Here is a 20,505-nt window from a genome sequence, read left to right as displayed (position 1 = left end):
TTTGAGGGCTCAAGCTAGGTTAGAACTCTTCTATATGCAGGGATTTTTTCATGTAACAAAACACTGACTAATATGACACTCCATCTGCAACCTGGAGTTTAGCAATTCAGACTCAGATTCCCCATTTGAATGACAACTAACTGAACAATTCGTAGGGTTCCTTCAAAAGCATTGTCATTGAGCACTTGCAGTTTTTACATTTCCTCAACAAAAAGCAGAAGAGGTAAAATTCTGCATACATACATTTGCTTTCTAAAAGACAGCTATGCTGTGTTGTGTCAGGAGGGTAATAGGTATCGCTGTTCTATGAAGAACTTCACATTTTGGTGCTGCATTCACTGAGAAAATAATTGGAAAACGTACAATTACAGTTTACATTCCAAAAATGAATACTGTAAAAAATAACAGTCGCTACAATAGCATTCACTTTAACAAAAGTTATTATCTGAACCAATCAGAAGGTTAATGATTTTTATGGTCTGCTTGTAAAATATATGTCTGAATGATATATGCATAGAAGTTAAAAGTAAAATATCTTAAAACATAATAATGTTCTTGCTTTTTGTTTAACAGAGTAGTTGGAACAGAAACATCTCAAGCTGCTCTCAAGGGCCATCAAGGTCTGAACTCATGGAAGTGATGACACTAAAACAGTGCAATGAACATTTTCTTTATTTATGTACTTACTTATTAAAAGAACTGTAAATGCAATGTAAAGACACACAGCCACACATATCCCACAGATACTCTACCTGTGTTCTTCTCTATACTACACCTTCCACCTTAATCTATTTCTTATCAAGCATATATAAAGGAGAGAAAAAAATCACCCTGCAGGATGAAACAGTTCCCTTGTATATAATTTCTTTTTATTGCATTGCTATGCAAGCTCACCTTCTTTTTAGCTATGTTCATATTATTGTCTGTTCTTATTGGTCTGTTGTATTATATGTGAATTAATAGGCTGTGGTGCCATATAATAACTTTTAATTGTGTAACTTTTTATGTTTAAAGTTTGCACTGCAATTTTTTTTTGTTGGTGATAAGCACAAAACTCTTACTCCTCGTGACATGAAGAAGAAGAAGAAAATAAAAGTCTGAATGTGAAAGGAGTCTATGTACTGTAAGCTATGTTGGATAATGCTGGATGTAATGAATTATGTTAGGTGGTTTTCCATTGGGTGTAGAATTAGGAAGATGACTGGCAAACTGATGTTAGCAAAGGCTTATTGGGGCATCAGGGATGGAATCCTATATGAAATAATAAGCAACGTGTTGCTTTTACCATTAAAAAAGGGGTCAAATGATGGAAGTGTGAGTTTCAAGACCAGACGAGAACACAAAGCCTCCTCTCTTCTTAGTACCAGTTTTCCTTTGTTCAACACAGTTGATCTTGCTAACAAAGGAAGGAAGTTAAGGTGTTTCACTAAAGCTATTCTTTAATACTATAGTTTTAAAAATTACTATGCTTGAGTCACTCTCCCCTCCAGGAAACATGAACCATATGAGCTAGGAATACCTAGCAAGAGTTAAAGGTGCAATTTATGATTGAGAAATCCAAGCTGCTTCCAAAAAAGCTAGACTATCTTAGTTCATCTTTCCAATACATGTACAGTACAATGGAAGGTGTAGAGCTGTATCACTTGAAATCCATGGCATAATTGTTTTTATGCATTCTAAACATATTTTTGTGTTGTATTATCTAAAATTGTCACAAACTGCAACCCAATTCATTTGTACCTTAAATCTTGGGTTAAAATGTTTGAAAACAATGGTAAATTTATGATCGGTTTTGAATTTAATATGTCTTTCAGTACATTATTGGAAACTGGATAGAAACAAAGAAAAGAAAACATCTTTGACCTATTTTTGATGAGTAAAATTTCAAGCCTCTTCTTATGAAAACATGATGCATGTTTATACACTTTTTCAATAAACCAAACTCTCTGTAAGTGGACATTAACAAAAGCATCCTGTCTCATCATTAGTTCTCATGTTTTTCTCCAACTCCTCTACAGTATTTTTATTTCTCTGTTAGAAATACTGTAAATGTATATCAAATGCATTAAATATTTTGTTTGAAGTTTACATCACAGAGCTTATGTCATTCAGTCACATCATTATTACACACTTGCATTTAAACACATTTTACTTACTATCAGTCCATGTTGTTTTAATACTTTGCCTTGGCTCTCACACTGTTGTAAGTGACATACACTTTTAGAAAAAAATCTGCTAGCTATATGCTGCTTTTTATTACATTGCATAGAGATTGCTGTTAAGATAAAACATTGTCATTACCAATTCTAAATCAGCACTGCAAATATAAAATTATCTCATTTACGTAACGTCAGGGCACTGGCAAACCAAAAAAACCCCCCCATCAAATCAAGGATAAATATTTTGTGTGTGTATGTGACCAAGGAATTTATGTAATGTTCCTGCTTATTGAAATGCTGGATATAGTTAAAGCCATTATTTTATAAATGTACAGAAATATTCAACAAATGTATAAAAACTGACATTTCTTTTCTCTTTCCTAAATTCAGTATGTTAATGTGTTGACACCATGTTCCAGCAATAGTATTCTGGGTACAAACATTGTTTTCTGTACACAGATCCATGTAATGAAGACACAGTAAGCTGCTACTAAGGGGAGAAACTCCACAACTCTAGCAACCTATCTCAGCACCTGACACAGCGGTATCTGCAATGGAGCATAGTCTCCATGCCCCAACCCTAAAATCGGATAGGTGCTATGCTAGAAAACTGAATAAAGCACTAATCCGTTGTTAGGCAGGAATAACACCAAGGGGCATTTGATTCAGTCTGCATGCCTCTTTCCCCCTTATTACTTAATCTGATGACCGCTGCTGTGAGTTTCCTTCAGAAGCCTTGGACAGCACTAGTTGTACTGGGAAGTAATGGGAAAAGCCATTCCTGGGCTGAGTCTAGATGCTCCCTTACCCCAACTCCCATCTCACCTGAGATAAGTTATTTCCTCTCCAGTCAGAATAGTACGTGCCTCAATTTTTGCTTCTGTGGATTGCAATTTTATAAAGGATTCATATAACCTTTTTTAAAAAACTACCAGGTGACTTAGATTTCTAGGCACATCTTAAGACTTGTGCTGAAACTACAGAACAGTAATTAATTTTCAAAAATAAGAGCATCCAAATGCAAATTGGTTCCTGAGATGACAAGAGCTGAGACAGTGATACATGATAATATCTGGCATGTGTAGTAGACTGGGTGGAGAGAAAAGAAACTAGAAGTGATTACTTGAAGCCATACTAACTGAATAAAGGGTTTGGATTTAAAACTGTTTTCCAACAAAGTAGCTAGGGTGGATTGCATGTATGCTGGTGCTACTGACCCTAGTAGGTAGCATGTCACTACTACAGAACATAACCATGCAGCCTGGCCTAACCACACGTGATGAGAGCAGCCACGGTGGTAGTTGCACCCATACTGCTGTTTCAGGTACGATGAGAAGTTGATCTCATAACAATATGTATATGGTGGAGTCCTCAGAGTCCTGTTCTACCTTTGAAATATATCAGTTATCACAAACTTTCTATATGTAGGAAAACTTCAAGAGCACATTGAAATATTTGCATTCTAAAGTTGTACAGGCCCCTGAGGACTGTACTATTTGATCTTCCTTAATGTTTTAATTGTCTCTTAGAAACCTGTGCTGAGCTTTGGTGGAACACCTTACTAGCCGATTTCTTGTCAAATCTAGTCTGAGTAAAAGTAGCCGTCCCAGGTTCCTTCATATGTGTCTTCATCACTTCAGTTGGGAAGTTTTGTGTCAGTATTAAACCTGTGGAGTACTAGAATATCACTGTCTATTATAGGCTACTATAAAGAGGAGTTTTTATGTATAACAAAACCCCATTATTTCAACAGTGAAGCTTTCTCTTTTTCTCCATCTCTCTGTCTCTCACCCATTCAGTGAACCTCAAATAATCACAGAACATATTTTTTAAAATGTAATGTAATTTAACATTTTTTTAAAAGAACTTTTTTCCTTTTTATAATTGAAAATATTTCTTGTGCATAATGTGTCTTAAGGAAGGGGTGTAGTGGCAACACTTAGAACTGTTTTCTACATTTTTTTTATAAAATTGTTCATTGACAACAGTTTGTTCAGTCACAAAAAAATAATAATTATGACCTCTTAATGTGTTTCATGTGTTAGTGAAGCAAAGTTTAATGGGCATAAAGTTGGTTAATCGTAATGTTCAGTGTGTATTGTATATTTACTGGGGGGAAATAAAACTTACACATTTCAAACCTATGTTAAAGAAACTTGAATTTAGCACTATCACCACATGATGACTGTATAAACCTTAACTGGGAGCAATCAAGTAATTATAAAACATGCTGTGCTTTTTCTTCCGTGACACTCCACTTCCAGGTAGACTGGCCTTACAAAGTCCTGTTGTGGTTTTCTAAACTCTCCAAAATGCCATTAACCTCACTGATGTTCCATGGTAAGCAAAAAAAAAATAAGGAAACTGGACCCTGTTACAAAACTCATTAACAAAATCCATAAACATGACAAAAAAGTTTTTGTACCATCTTTGTAAATGCTGACCAAGGTGGTGTGAAAAAAGAAGAAAGATTTGTTTTACTGTGCTTATTTAATCACATTGTGCTCTCTGTTGGGAATGTTTCTAGAGAAGAAATAATCTAAAAGTGAGCTTCTGGAATGATTGCTACAGGGACTGTGAGAAAGAAAGGACCAGGAGGCAGAAACCTATGTATATATACTTAAAATCTACTTTATCAACCATCACAATTGTCTATTACAAAACTGCTTATAGTGAGTGCAATAATGTGGGTATAAGGTTTTTTTAGCCACTTGATAGCTGACTAACAAATGTACACCTGAGCAGACTACCCCTAGAATCCTAGAATTGTAAAGTTGGAAGGGACCATAAGGATCATCTAGCCCAGGAGTCAGCAAACTTTTTCAGCAGGGGGCCGGTCCACTGTGCCTCAGACCTTGGGGGGGGGGCGGACTATATTTTGAAGAGAGAGAAAAGAACAAATTCCTATGCCCCGCAAATAACCCAGAGATGCATTTTAAATAAAAAGCACACATTCTACTCATGTAAAAACATGCTGATCCCTGGACCGCCTGTGAGCCAGATTTAGAAGGCGATTGGGCCAGATCCGGCCCCCGGGCCTTAGTTTGCCTCCCCATGATCTAGTCCAACTCCCTGTCATTCAAGGATCTTTTTGCCCAATGTGGGGCTCGAACCCACAACCCTGAGATTAAAAATCTCATGCTCTACCAACTAAGAAGCTACATATTGTAGGCACTTGAATGCCTCTCTGTGGCTCATTTCCCAAAGTGGGCTGTAAATGCTTGGTGTGAGGCACCTGTTTGACTTGCCCACCATGTCATGTCTATATACCATCATAAGGTAGTTTCAAACTCTATTAAGTGCAGGAACTTCTCTGCCCATAAGTGGCTTTTCTATTCCCAACCTGTATCCCCATGCCTTTAACATGTGATTCGGTTGCCTACATTCAAAGTGAAAGGGTTCTCAACGTTCAAGAGTCTGACTTATATATGATCTGATAGAAAGTTATCTAATGTGTCATACATACACTTTCATTAATTTAAAAAATGTAGGAAATACACTGCAAACAGCAGGTTCTGTGCTTTCATGCCTTGGAACTATGAAATCTAGTGCGTATTCTTAGTACAGTTTTGTCCTTTTATATCAATTGGCTGTCTCCTTTCCTACACAAAGGAATTAGAGTGACAGTCTACCAAATCACCAAATACTGTAGAAGTGGCAAGGGAAAAAATACAAGAAAAGGGAAACCACATAGACTTTTTTAAAGTTATGAAGCCCAGAGTTTAATGGCAAAAAGTAGAAGAGCTGTAGCTGTGCTGCAGGAGTCATGGGTTATAAAGTTTTTAATTCTGACCTCCTTTTTTCACTAGGTCAACCTAGTTTAGCATTCTACATAAGTGGAAAATAAGTCTGCTTACAGTCCTTTAAGGGACTGTCATACCCTCCACCATTTCACAGATGGAAATAGGGACCATGTATTCAATGTTCTGTCTCCCCAACACACTCATGCACAAACTGTTACACATTGTTGAAAGGTCTACTGCTCCTGCTGTATAGCATTTCTGCTCCCCATGGATTTAAAAGCTGAGTGTGCTTTTGTTCTTGACTACAGATGTACACCAGGAGGGGGAGACGAGATTGTGCAATATGTTCTGAATAATTCAAATAAGGGAAGTGGGTCCTTAGTACTTGTGTACATGTATTTACATTCATGTGCACTAGAGACAAGATGTGTCTCAGATTTAAGTTCTTGAAGACTGAGGAAGGCGCAGAAACTGAAAGACTGACAACAACTCTAGCAACTTACACCAACAATTTTTACAAAGTATCCTAGTTGTCCAGCAGAAAAAACTGGGACAGTGCTTTACCAGGTACCAAAAATAGGGACTGTCTCCGCTGTATGCTGAAGTTTATCTTAGAACGAAGTCAAACCTTCAGTCACCGACATGGGACAGTCTTGAGACTTCCTCAGGGCCAGCATTATGAATACTACAGCCTTATTTAAGCTAAGTGGGGGTGGAAATGATCAGCCGGGATGGAGATCATTGGGAACCCTACAGGAGGCAGGATCTACTTATAACTAGCATTTTTAAAAGATTGACTATCTCTGTTTTACTGTGACAAGGGACTTGCTTGAATGCATCCGACATGATCATCATGTCCCACCACACCAGCAATCCCAATCTTACAGCTAATTTGCAATGTGGTTCAAAGTCTAAAATTACTTATTGGACTCAATGCTGTGACAGAGATCGCACAGCCATCACTGGGTAGGTCAAGGGCATACGCTCAAGTATTTCCCCCCTGTATGCCACAATTCTTCCACTTCTTCTCTGGCTGGCACATCCTCACTATATAATTCAGAAAGGCCTATAATTGTCATAGTTGCTATGCTGAAATTAGATCCTCTGAGCCTTTTCAACAATATTATAACCCTGTTCAAAAATTGAGAGTGAAGACATGGGTTTAAAGTGGGGAAGGAACTTGCACAGTCCCCAATTGTGGAGAAGCTTCTAAGCACATCCAGCTGAACACATTTAGACGTCTCACACACCAAAGCCAGAAGCAGAGCTAGTGTGCATAGGGACGCTGGGGGTGGGGGGTGGGATGTGTGTATGTATATGCACCCACAACATTCACTCAGTAGCGTGAATTGGTTTGATGTGTAGTACTGTTTAGGTTTCGACAGCTTGTGAAGGACTCTGCTCATGAAAATAAATAGAAAGGTTTCAAAGAAGTCACAAATGGGATACACTACCAACTGCTGTATTTGTCACATTTTACTAATGTTTTCAATGCAGTAGCAGACTTGAAACCACTTCTAAAATTCAGCAGCATTTATTTATTCCAATTTAATTTTGAATTCTGAAATTCAACTTTTGAGACCATCCCTCTCTTGTCTTTTAAATATCTGTTAAGCAAACGTACAAGTACTGCAATACCTGAAGGACAACCTCTCTCCATATGAGTCAACCTGCTTGTAAAATGCTGTCCTTGGAGAGGCTTGTGTAACATATCTTGCCTAGGCACCAGGCAAAAAACATTCCTCTTCTCCCACGACTTTGGCTAATTGAACTATCTATGGCCTTTAAAACTGGAGTATGTGGAGTGGGGCATTATTGCTTTGGTTTGTTATTATGGCATGTGTTTTTGTTTTGTTTTTATATTATAAGCCACCCTATGATCCTCACAGGGGGGTGGTATAGAAATAATAATAATAATAATAATAATAATAATAATTATTATTATTATTATTATTATTATTATTATTATTATTATTATTATTATTTTACTATTATTATATTTTATAAATCCCACTGGTTTAACTGCAATTGCATAATTAGAGCTACTGTAGAAGACTAAAATTTGTTCATACCCATGTTTACTCAAAATACATTCTAGGCAGCAAAGGGACTAAGGCTGAAGTCCTAATCCCATTTACTGGGAAGTATTTACCATTGAATTCAATAGGATTGACTTCTGAACAGACTTGGGGCAGTAATAGTTTAGCTACTGCACTGAATTTTAACTTTACCATCCAACATCAGCCAGGTGAAAAAGAGGCTGCATTAGGGGCAGTGCAGGGGTGTGCCAAGGGAGGACTTGGAAATAGTTTGGCTCCATCCCTCAACCTGAGGAAAGATTTGGACCACTTCAGAAGCTGGCCTAAACCTCTCACGCTCCTCTCTCGCCCATATTTTTCCAATGGGAAGGATAATGGGACATAAGAACACAAGTGTGCTATTCCACCCTCACTTCTACCTTGCCAGTAAGAACCCAGGTGGGCTTAGGGTAAGGTCATTAAACTGCCTACACTTTCACTCTAGCATACACACATACACACCATAGGACTGGAGTCTTGGCCCGCTTACCTGAAAGTAAGGCTCCACTGAGACTTATAACTAAGCTGCCTGTGCAATATTTGCTTTTGGTATCTTGGGCATACATGCCTCATACAAATCAGAGAATCGTATCAAGACAATGCAATCAAATTAGAATCTTTATTTTCCCGAATACCATAACTGGCAGTAAGAAGAATGCAAGCTAACAGTCTATGAATGGCTTTACCTTCCAGTTTCTTCTTTATTTTATTCCCTGGCATATGAAATATGGAGAATGTCAGTGGCAATATCTATCAAACGGCAGCAAATGCGAACTACAAGGAATGCATGTGTGTCACACAAAACTAAAATAGCAGGTCACTCAGGAGAAAGCAGCTGCTAAGGGAGGACATGGGAATGTGTAATTCTTTGTCAGATGTAATTTGAAGTTCTGACTATAAATGGAGGAACGCACCATATGTGGCCAAGATGTGCTGACAGGTAACATAGGAAATAAGGGCTGATTCATACAACTATTTTTTTACCTGTTGAATTTAATACAACTTGGCATTCTCTGTGGCTATTTAATATGCTGGACCGATCTTGTAAATGCTTCAACACATGTCCACATTTGGACTTGCCATGTCCTGGTTCACCTTGGTTTTTTATGTTTTATCTAATTTTCACGTAGTCCACCTTGATTCATTTGAAATGGTGAAAGTAATATAAAATGAATGGGTAAATGAAATCCACATTTAAACCTTCACCAGGACTCTAGTCCAGGGCATAGAAGCCATCTCCTAGAGGCCAAGGTACCTTCGCTGATGCCCCGAATAAAATACTTGATGGGCATTGCCATTCAAATGGTGTCTGTGCACTTCATCTTGTGATTATGTGATAGAGAAGGAAGCAAACAGACAGAAGAAAGCAGTCAACAAATGTGCCTGATAGGAGGTGCAGTGGCTGCTCTGTAAACATTTTCGTTGATCTAACCAGGAGCACAGAGCTGAAAGGCAGTGAACCTCTGTGATTGGTTGGTGGAAAGAAATAGCCTCATGTGGGCTAAATAGAAACAACTGCCTGCCAAAAACCATTCAAGGAGGAGAACAAAGGTGACATAAAGGAAACTTTTTGGGATATATAGAGGGGGGGAGAGGGGAGCGTAAAAGGCATGAAAGTAGAAATCGGGTGGGAGCAACCATTCCAGGAGGAAGGGAGCTAGCATAAGATAGCAGAGTTTATAAGGATGGTAAGAATAATAGAAGGTGTTAGATTGTTTGAGGTAGGAAATGCAAGGCAAAAAGCAAGACAATTCCTTTGTACAGGCAGGAGTGAAAAACATATCAGAAACTTCCCACTTCCTAAAGAGCTTTTGCCCCACCTTCATCACCAGAATGGAGCCAGGACCGAACCAGTGTCCACATAATGCCTGTAGTTTAACAAACCCTGCAAATTTCCCTTTATATCATGCACAGGAAGGCGGGAGAGGAGGGAAGAAGGAAGCACATGAACCAAATGCTTGTTCTTGGTATATTGGGCTTAGGTTGCCAGGGTCAGGCCATAGAGATACTGTTAAAATTCATTACGCATAATCACCTAATTTGGAATATGTACTTTTCCATTTTGTAATGCTTTTTATTTCTATTAAAGATTTTCTTGGTTTACAAAAAGTACATGCCTTGCCTCTTTTTTCAGGTTGTACAGTCTTTCTTACAAATCAGTTACATTTGTTGTGAGACATTAACGTTGAGTATAGGGTTGGGGGAGAAGAGGGGGGAGAGGAGGGGTGGGGTGGTAAGGCTTATATTCTTTTGTATAGTGTACGTGTGGGGTTTTGGGTCAGCGTTAACAGGGTAGGTTGTCTTTCTATTTGTTTATTACATTTCCTTGGTAGTGAGAGGTGTTGGGGGTGTGGGGTGTGGCTGGTTGTCTGTGGTTGGCTGCAATGGTGTTTGTTTGCATTTGTGAGGTGAGAGAGGGCTTGTTGGGTCAGGCAAGCCAGATTGATTTGTATGCTGTCGGTGGATTCTTGTTGTCTTGTTGGGCTGTGTATGTGATACTGGGGTGAAGACATCCTCTACTATTTGTCCCCGTGTCAGTTACAGTCTATTGGTTAGCTTTTCTAGTAATCTGTAATGCTCAGATATATATTTTAAGTCTAGCCTAATTTCCCTGAGTAGTTCTTGCCAGTATCAAAATGTAAAATAAGGTTCTGCACATGGCGAAGTACACAATTGTTATCCCAGAAGACTAAACATCTATCTCATCTCTACTCACAATCAACATGCTGCAGTTCAATCAACTTTCAACAACTTTAGTGGCATAGTAAATCTAGCCTGAACAGCAAATTAGCCATCAAAGTCAAAAACTGTCCCAAACATCACATGCCTCTCTTTACTTAAGTTCATTCAACATACCTTCTTACTGTGCAAATTTGGTTGTCAACTGTCCCGAGCTTTACGATATGGAGAACCTATCCCATATCCCTTTTCTATTAATGCGTAGATAAAAACATTCTAGTTCCTCAAAGGATTATCTCGTCTTTCATTTTCTGAACATCAGTTTTGCATTTATTACTCATATATCATATTGTAAATATGAGCTCACATTTTCATCTAAGATGTAAAAAATTACAACTTTTTCTGTCTGGCTAGGTGAGTTCCAGATCTTCATAGCCAGTGGCTTCTGTATAAACATTAACTTACTGTCTGACACATTTGCATTTTGCCAAGTTAGTGGTTATACTCTTCACAGTTAGAAGTTGGAGGTCTCTTCAGTTGCTCATCACTATCAGAAAGAAAATACAGACCACCACTAATTTAACGGATTTTGCATCTTCTAGAAAGCTGAATTTTTTTCAGATGCTCTATGCCAGATTCTAAGTTTTGTGCACTGAAAAGATCTACATCACTACTTGATCCCAGTCTCAGTCTATGAAATTCAATCAATGTCATCACAGTGTCTCTCTAAAATAAAGGTATATCTGTTTTTCCAGTGAGCTCTCTGGAATGGTTTCAGTTCAGAACAGCAAAGTATAAAGCAATGTACTAAGTCATAAATCATCATGTAGCCTGGCATTGATTAATTGGTTTTCGACTGCCCTAAACCATCTAGGAGCTTTGTAAGGCACCTGGCTTCACTACAGCTATAGCATTAATGGCAGGCACTCAGGGAATCATTTTCAGACTGCTAGAGAAGTGGATATTTAAGTAAAATGCTTGGTGAGCAAATTTCACCACTGCTGCTTCATGCACATTCCTGAGTGAAACAATGATAAGAATCTTCCTCTCCTACAAATGTAATAGCAGAGGAGGGGCTCTCATATTTAGTAATATCTCACCAGTGGTTATGTTGGTGGTTCCAAATAGGTTGAGAATTGATGCATTTGATGTACTGTGTTACTTTGCCACAAGGTAACTGTTTGCATCCTGTGTCCATGGGAGCTAAACCAGCAATAAAACAAATATCATCACCTTGGACCATAACCTGAATGTCTTTGGCACAGTCACACAAAAATATTACCATTTTGGATTCCATCAGCATGGGTTTGGAGTCACATGGTAAATTATGTGTGAAGTTGTGCTCATGTGATTTGGATGATTTTCAGCCAAAAGGCTTTCCCTGGCATAGTAGAAATTGCTTTAACCAACTGAGTCCTTGAAACCAACTACTACATGGAAAGGATTCCACACGGTTTGATCACAGTACCCAACTTTCAAATAAACAGCAGCATATCCTGACTCCCACCCAAGAATAACAACAGTTGGGCTTTCTTGCAAGTAAGAAGCCAAACTTTATTCTGACAGTGTAAACTTAGGAATATAAGAGCCAAAATTAGTCCAGTCACCCCGGGATACCAGTGATGAGGTAAGGATCAGTCCAGCTCAGGAGAGAAGCTTCAGGGTTCCCTAAAAGCAGTTCAAGGTAAAGACCAGGAGTCAGGATTCCAGGATCAAGAGCTGCACAGGAGCATGAAGTTCCAACAATTGGCCCTGCCTACCCACCACTCTTTTAAACAGAAGTGGGGAAAGTCCAGCTACTTGTGTGACTGCCTTTCTTGCCAACAGCTCCTGGCCTGAAGTGAAGCACTCCTCATAGGCTGGGTCTGCTCCTGCCTACTGATGTGCCACTGTTGCTCTAGAGAAAATGTCTGTCTTTCCTCTAACCCTGACACCTCATCCTGTGCTGTGGAGATCTTGTCCTCCCCTGGCAAATGATAGGGCTCCTCAGCATTGAATGGCCTCACTGCCTCTCCCTGGAACAAGGAAGAAGGGACCTGTGAGAGCTCCAGATGAGAATTCTCAACAGAAAGGCCCAGTTTTGAGTCAGAAGCTTGACCGGAAGGGCTATGAATCATGGCCTCTTCCTCCCACTCGTCCTCAAGGAAGGGCATGGCATAGAGGAATACAATACCTTTATCATTCTTTCTCCCTAACCTTCATATTGCCCAGGGCTTAAAAAAACAAACCTTCCATGCTCTCTCCAGCAGGCATAAATGTGGGAGCACATCAAATAAATTGTGTAAATCCTCTTAATCCAGTAATATATCAAGTTTTTCAAACCCAGTTTACCACGAGACCCACTTTTAATTTTTCTCTATTGTATCTTTCCATCCTATCCATCACTTAAAAAACAACGAATAAGCAAAAGGGAAAAGGTGTGGTACTTCTAATACAATGATGCAGCCCTAGGGTTGGGTGCTACCTAATTGTAGACTATTGAACAAGTTAAATGATCATGAAGACATTGGATTTTATACTTCATCTATCAGTGGCAGTTCTGACGTCATATTCTTTATTCAGAAATGGCCTGATGAAATTATGTATATAGATACATATACATAACCATATTTACTTTTGGCTTAAACTAAATGGAACTGGAGTTCTGATACAATAACCACATTAAATATTTGGTTGAAATGACATCTGCAGCAGCCTTCGCTTACTCTGAAGTACAAAATTAAAGACAATGGCACTATTCCAGAATAATCAGCCTGTGGACTGCAGCCAAAATATCTGATATTCTCTTCTAGTACACATAAAATCTCTTAATTGATGTCAAGGAAATGCTTTATTTCTTAATTTCATTTTATGTTGTGGCTCTTGTCTGGGATTTCCCTTTTACACACTGGGAAGCACCAGATCCTCAGTTATTCAAGGACATTACCTTTGTTTCATTTTATGGGTTCATCCAGAGGTTCATTTCTTTCCCCATGTTTCTCTTTTTCTATGTGTTGCTGTTTATCTTATCTCATATCCTGAGTCATTACCAAATTGATACTCTCTCACACTACTTCGACAAATTTCTCCCCAGGTTTCATCTCTACCACCTCTCCACACCACCTCAAATACTTTACATTCATCCAATGCCTCTGCAATGTATCTGAGCGCGGGTTGGATCATGTCTTTGTTCTATACGTGGAGAGCAACGTAGAGAGCCTATATACATGGCCCAACCACACTAGGAGGCATGTTTGGGGAGAGTCCATAATTGTGGTCCTCCTCCTCTTGTCCCTACTTTTTGTCACATGATCTCAGCCAATCAGGATCACATAGTGAAATGATTTCATGGGACCACATAGCTAATCAAATTTGGATATAACACAGGGAAATTAAGCCCCCTTTTAGTCCTTATCCTGAATTAAGGAGGAGAAGGATGACGCTGCATTGTGGCAAAGCAACTGTGCCAATATGCCCTGTCGTCTACACTGCTCTGGGAGTCTCATTGTCTGCCAGTGTTGCATGCCAAATATTTTGTCTCAGGCCAACTTTAGTGGCACAAAGTTCATAACTAGGAGAGGTAAAACAGAGATAGGTATACGCATTTATATTAGTAAGCGAATGATGCCCCACTGAAAGCAGTGTCAACATCACTGTTCAACTCAAAATGTAAAATTGAATCATGTATGTGAGAAATGCCCATGATTTCTTAGCAATGTGGATGTGTGACCTCCCCCAATATGCCTTGCAAAGAGTTTCTCACCTCTCACAAAGGAGCACAAAACCTCACACAAAAGGCTGTGTGTGGGTGTTTTGTAGAGAGAAAATGATTGCAACACACATCTCTTCCTAATACAGATTGCAACTGGGAACTGGAGCTTTCCAGAAGGAAGAAACAGTGTAACCTTTTGTCCATTAAAGCAGACTACTGCATGTTTACAAAAATGTATATAGGCCATGAGTTATAGCAGATCAAAGAACAATATTTTCCTTTCTGTTCATTGACATTTTGAGGAGCTATTGCTAGAAAATGACATCTGTCGAAATAATCCCTTAAGATGTTTCTCATCACTAGTGATGCTACCGAGAAAGCCAGCAAGTGTTTCTACAGATGGGGCAAGGGGGATTATGGTGCTTTGGCAACCCATTTATCATTGTGCCTTATGAATTCCTTGCTTCACCTGATTGCTTTTATATGGGGAGAAAGTTTGCACAGAATATAGATATGCTGGGGGAAGTACTGCAGGTATGGAAAGCGAAGGAGAGCTTCAAGCATACTCAAGAGTGAGCAATATGATTTTTTAGTCAAATATTTCACAGCAAAGAGTATCCAAATCCCAGATAAAGATTTCTTGTTTTTGCAACAGATCAGCTAGAAAATGAAAGTAAGCAGAAAATTGTACAAAATTAAGAACTGACAAATAAAATTAATTTCAGGTTTGCAATAGAAAAATCAATAGGGTTCTCATCTGGCTAGAAAAACATTGCCCTAGCCTACTGTAGTGTCTTCAACAGAGGTGTGCTTTGCAGGTAAAGATTCCCATGGCCTTGAGATAAGCATTGTCACCTGCTAATTGCTGTAGATCAAAGTGCTGTTAGACAGCTACAGGGGCTGCTTCAAATTTGGCAACACTAATAGCCAAAAAAATCCTGGTTTATTTGGTTTCTATAATCAGCGTTTGAACTGGCCCCTAAAGCTGTCCTTTTGATCTGCAGCAATTAGCAGGTAAGGATGTTTAGCTTCCTGCCATGGAAAGTGTCACCTGCTCCATTCTGCATAGTAAAGTCCTGTTAAAAGCACATGAGCCCCCAAATTTGCTTCTGGCCAGTTGGGAATTTTACTGGCCTGGTATCCAATGTGCCACCACTCCCAACATAACAAACCCTTGCCTTGAAAACACAGTTGTTTTATTACACTAAATTATTATAGCTAAACAATATTTGAGGGCAATAGTAATGAAATTGTTTTTCAGCATCAGCTGTATTTTCCTTTCAATTATTATAGAATTGGAACAAGTTATATGGGCCTTAGAAAGCACTGCAAATAACAAGGCCAGTGGAAGTGATGGTATTCCAGCTGAACTGTTTAAAATTTTAAAAGATGATGCTGTTAAGGTGCTACACTCAATATGCCAGCAAGTTTGGAAAACTCAGCAGTGGCCAGAGGATTGGAGAAGATCAGTCTACATTCCAATCCCAAAGAAAGGCAGTGCCAAAGAATGCTCCAACTACCGCACAATTTCACTCATTTCACATGCTAGCAAGGTTATGCTTAAAATTCTACAAGGAAGGCTCAAGCAGTATGTGGACCGAGAACTCCCAGAAGTGCAAGCTGGATTTAGAAGAGGCAGAGGAACCAGAGACCAAATTGCAAACATGCGCTGGATTATGGAGAAAGCCAGAGAGTTCCAGAAAGACATCTACTTCTGCTTCATTGACTATGCAAAAGCCTTTGACTGTGTTGACCACAGCAAACTATGGCAAGTTCTTAAAGAAATGGGAGTGCCTGATCACCTCATCTGTCTCCTGCGAAATCTCTATGTGGGACAAGAAGCTACAGTTAGAACTGGACATGGAACAACTGATTGGTTCCAAATTGGGAAAGGAGTACGGCAAGGCTGTATATTGTCTCCCTGCTTATTTAACTTATATGCAGAATTCATCATGCGAAAGGCTGGGCTGGATGAATCCCAAGCCGGAATTAAGATTGCCGGAAGAAATATCAACAACCTCAGATATGCAGATGACACAACCTTGATGGCAGAAAGTGAAGAGGAATTAAAGAACCTTTTAATGAGGGTGAAAGAGGAGAGCGCAAAATATGGTCTGAAGCTCAACATCAAAAAAACGAAGATCATGGCCACTGGGCCCATCACCTCCTGGCAAATAGATGGGGAAGAAATGGAGGCAGTGAGAGATTTTACTTTCTTGGGCTCCATGATCAGTGCAGATGGTGACAGCAGTCACGAAATTAAAAGACGCCTGCTCCTTGGGAGAAAGGCGATGGCAAACCTAGACAACATCTTAAAAAGCAGAGACATCACCTTGCCAACAAAGGTCCGTATAGTAAAAGCCATGGTTTTCCCAGTAGTGATGTATGGAAGTGAGAGCTGGACCATAAAGAAGGCTGATCGCCGAAGAATTGATGCTTTTGAATTATGGTGCTGGAGGAGACTCTTGAGAGTCCCATGGACTGCAAGAAGATCAAACCTCTCCATTCTGAAGGAAATCAGCCCTGAGTGCTCACTGGAAGGACAGATCGTGAAGCTGAGGCTCCAATACTTTGGCCACCTCATGAGAAGAGAGGACTCCCTGGAAAAGACCCTGATGTTGAGAAAGATGGAGGGCACAAGGAGAAGGGGACAACAGAGAATGAGATGGTTGGATGGTGTTCTTGAAGCTACTAGCATGAGTTTGATCAAACTGCGGGAGGCAGTGGAGGACAGAAGTGCCTGGCGTGCTCTGGTCCATGGGGTCACGAAGAGTCAGACACGACTAAACGACTAAACAACAACAACAACAATATGTATACTAGTTTATAATGATGGATACTTAGGCTGTGTGCATGTTACAAGCTTAAAACACAGCTAGGTCATTCTTTTTCTAAATTTGGACTGAAGCTGGTTTGGAGTAAAATGGATCAAAACTCCTTATTTTGTAAGAAATGGCAGGATAGATGCAAGTTAGATATGGATTGTGGCTAATGCCTTGGGTATACTGCTTCCCAAACCAGCAGTGGGGAGCACACTGGATGAAAAGTGAATGGGAGTGTGTACCCAGCCTTAGTAGCTTATGATTTAGTAACTTATGCAAAAGTAACAAAAATATGTATACTTGGATCTCTTCCCAAATCCTTAGCAGCTAGAAATGATCATATTAAGAATAGTATACATATAAATTTGAGTTTTAATTATGGATTAGTAAAAATATCAAATTTCAAAGGGAAATACTGCAGAATTCAAAAAATTGTTTTATTCCCACCACTAATCCCAACTGTTTAGCTATAACGTCACAAAACAAAAAAAGCAGATTATAAAACGGGAGGGGCAATACTGAATGGCAGACACCCAAATCATATGCAAACTTTCTATCTGGTGAAAGGGCAAAGCTGGATGGAAGGGATATGAAATGACAATAAACACAGGTACGGAGTTACCAGTAGGTACAACAATGCAGGTGTTCCCTTGTAGACTAACTGGGCAGTGATGGTCTTCCCCTGAGCCAATTGGATTTAACAGCTAGGTAACCAAGGGGTCGTATGTGGGAACAAGTGGCAGCTCTCCCAAGCCCACATTCACAGCACATTCGCACTTCTCAAACACATCTATGCTGGCTTTGTCACATACACAGAATGGAAGATGGCCGAATCCCCAAGGACGGGCTCTACAGGGAGCTGGCTTCAGGCACCAGGCCCACTGGCAAACCAGTTCTGTGTAACAAAGGCATCTGCAAACATGAAATTAACGTTGGCAACATTAGCCCTGTCATGTGGGAATCCCTTACAGATAACCACAGTGCCAGGAGACAATCAGTCAGGCCGTGTATCCACAGCAGTGAGCAGAGAAGGAATGACCACTGGGAGGTGCAGAGAGAGAAGAAATGTCATGGTCAACCTGTAGCAGCAGAACCGGACACCTTCATCTGCCCCACCTGCCCCATAAAACATGTCTTTCCCATATTGGTCTACAGCCACAGAAGACACTAGAACTCTCCAACAGTTTTACTTTACCCCCAAAGGTGCACACTTTGATTTGTCTCCCAAGGCAGATGGATGCCCTCCCCCAATGGGAGGGAATACTGACATTGAGTTCTGCTTGCTAAACCCTTATTCAATGGCAACATTTCATTCTACTTCCGTATATGTAAACATAAAAAATATGTGGTTGCCCAATATGCCTATTTGCTGAGCTGAAGTAGGAATATCGGTCCAGAGCTGCATCTTCTATTTTCTCACAAGATCGCTGTTGATGCATAGAATAGAAATTATGTAATCACCCAATCTGAAGTGTGCCCCTGGCACTGTCTGAAGAAATATAAATGGCTGTTCACAAGAAAAATATTGAGTGCTGCATGAAAGCTCAAGTAATCGGCTAACACAGAAAATAAATATATAGGCTAAAATGTGAAATGAAGACTTCAGTACCAATATCAGATGCTCTGCCAAATTCTAGGCCTAAACAAGAAAGCACAGTGTTTGTTTATTATGAATGGCTTAGAAGACATGTTTTGTGACATTTTCAGCTAGCTAAATGTTAGGTGAATGATTGTGGATTAAGTCTTGGTAAATTCATCTGTAAACCAGCCATATTAGAAAAGTGGCATTTGATATCTGTAGCATTTCTTACCAACTACAGTGGTACCTCAGTTTAAGAACGGCCCTGTTTACGAACTATTTGGTTTACAAACTCTGCAAAACAGGAAGTAGTGTCCCGGTTTGCAAACTTTGCCTCAGCCTAATAACAGAATCCAAACAGTAGAAGGGCACCAGCAGCAGGAGGCCTCATTAGGGAAAGTGCACCTCAGTTTAAGAATGGTTTCAGTTTAAGAACGGACTTCCGGAACGGAGGTACCACTGTATAGAGTTTAACCATCAAACACAAAGGGTATTTGCGTTTAATATATGTGGGTGTCCAGTTACAAACGACTCTGGGGTTGTGGCGCTCATCTCGCTTTACTGGCCGAGGGAGCCGACATTTGTCCACAGTTTTTCTGGGTCATGTGGCCAACATGACTAAGCCGTTTCTGGTGAAACCAGAGCAGCACACGGAAACGGCATTTACCTTCCCGCCAGAGCGGTACCTATTTATCTACTTGCACTTTGACGTGCTTTCGAACTGTTAGGTTAGCAGGAGCTGGGACCAAGCAATGGGAGCTCACCCCATCGTAGGGATTCGAATCTCCGACCTTCAGACTGGCAAGCCCTAGGCTCAGTGGTTTAGACCACAGCGGCACCCGCTTCCCTCAATATTCTGCATACTGGTAGTCAAAAACAGTTGTACTAAATTATACTGTTAGGCTGTGAGACAAGAAATCACCACATATCACTTTGGCTACTGGCATTAATGTAGGCATTTGCTGCACTGACAAATATGAGTTTAAGATGAGGTGCAATGTTAACTATGCCAGTATACCACCATGACCAAACCTTTGCACTGGGAAGCTGAGTCTACCTAGGTCCCCTCAGCAATGCAGTAATCGCTGTACTGCAGAGTACAGAGGCAGAAGAGAAGGTAAAATTGTCTTATTATTGAGGCAATGTAGAAGGCTTGCCTGTCTTCCTGCACTATGCAGAAACAAGTTGCCTAAGCCATCGGGCGACTCATCCCTCTCTTCCAGAGCTACACTCTGTTGCACTTGGCAGGAATGAACAAAATTGCTGTTACCTCTGTAGCTACAAACAGCTGCAAAATAAATTAGCTAAGGTAAACAGGAAGAGTTTAGACAGTTCAACGCATGAGCTTTGTCCCACAACACCTTCAGAGCTCAACTGAAATGAAAGGTGTCACTTCAGAGCCAGAGATCAAGGCTACAAAACTGTAAAACTTAGCTTTGGCACAATACAGTAGTTATTTATTGAGCAACCTACATAGCCACTGACCTAGCATACAAGTTCTTGCTCCTTGTCTTCCAGTCCTCATTTAGTGGGTGTGAGATTCTCTTTGACAAAGTGACCATCACACTTCCTATGGAATACCTTCAGCTATGACATGATAGGCAGGTGTGGTATATTGGTACCAGGAAAAGCTGTTGCCTGGCACAGAACTGACCAGAGAGAAAGCAACCACAAATGCCTAATATTTAATAATAAACTTTTAATTTTGGACAACAACTGGCATGCATGACACTGTCTGGCATAGGATGCCACTG

The 20,505-nt window shown here is 40.0% G+C and overlaps 2 protein-coding genes across 31 annotated transcripts in view; one reads left to right on the top strand and one right to left on the bottom strand.

The window, feature by feature from the left end:
- Positions 1-4,299, top strand: part of ROBO2 (roundabout guidance receptor 2) — an 810,838-nt gene extending 806,539 nt beyond the window's left edge. For all 21 annotated transcript variants that reach the window (XM_082220702.1, XM_082220695.1, XM_082220699.1 and 18 more), the window contains one exon: positions 574-4,299. In XM_082220702.1, coding sequence (XP_082076828.1) covers positions 574-575 — 2 coding nt within the window. In that variant the 3' untranslated portion in view covers positions 576-4,299. The remainder of the gene's footprint in view (positions 1-573) is intronic.
- LOC309531354 (uncharacterized protein) overlaps positions 1-20,505 on the bottom strand; it is a 271,658-nt gene that overhangs the window by 13,746 nt on the left and 237,407 nt on the right. For 9 of the 10 annotated variants that reach the window (XR_014219216.1, XR_014219217.1, XR_014219218.1 and 6 more), the window contains exon 3: positions 244-338. The gene's annotated coding sequence lies outside the window, so the exon portion shown is untranslated. Of the gene's footprint in view, positions 1-243; positions 339-2,156; positions 2,276-4,886; positions 6,852-20,505 lie in introns of those variants that run through there. The other variant, XR_014219225.1, reaches the window with a different exon arrangement.

This window comes from Podarcis vaucheri (genome assembly GCF_965113315.1).
Source record: "Podarcis vaucheri genome assembly, chromosome: 4".
NCBI classification, from domain to species: Eukaryota; Metazoa; Chordata; class Lepidosauria; order Squamata; family Lacertidae; genus Podarcis; species Podarcis vaucheri.
The sequence above is the reverse complement of the archived record's forward strand: the minus strand, read 5'-3'. Positions and strand labels throughout refer to the sequence as shown.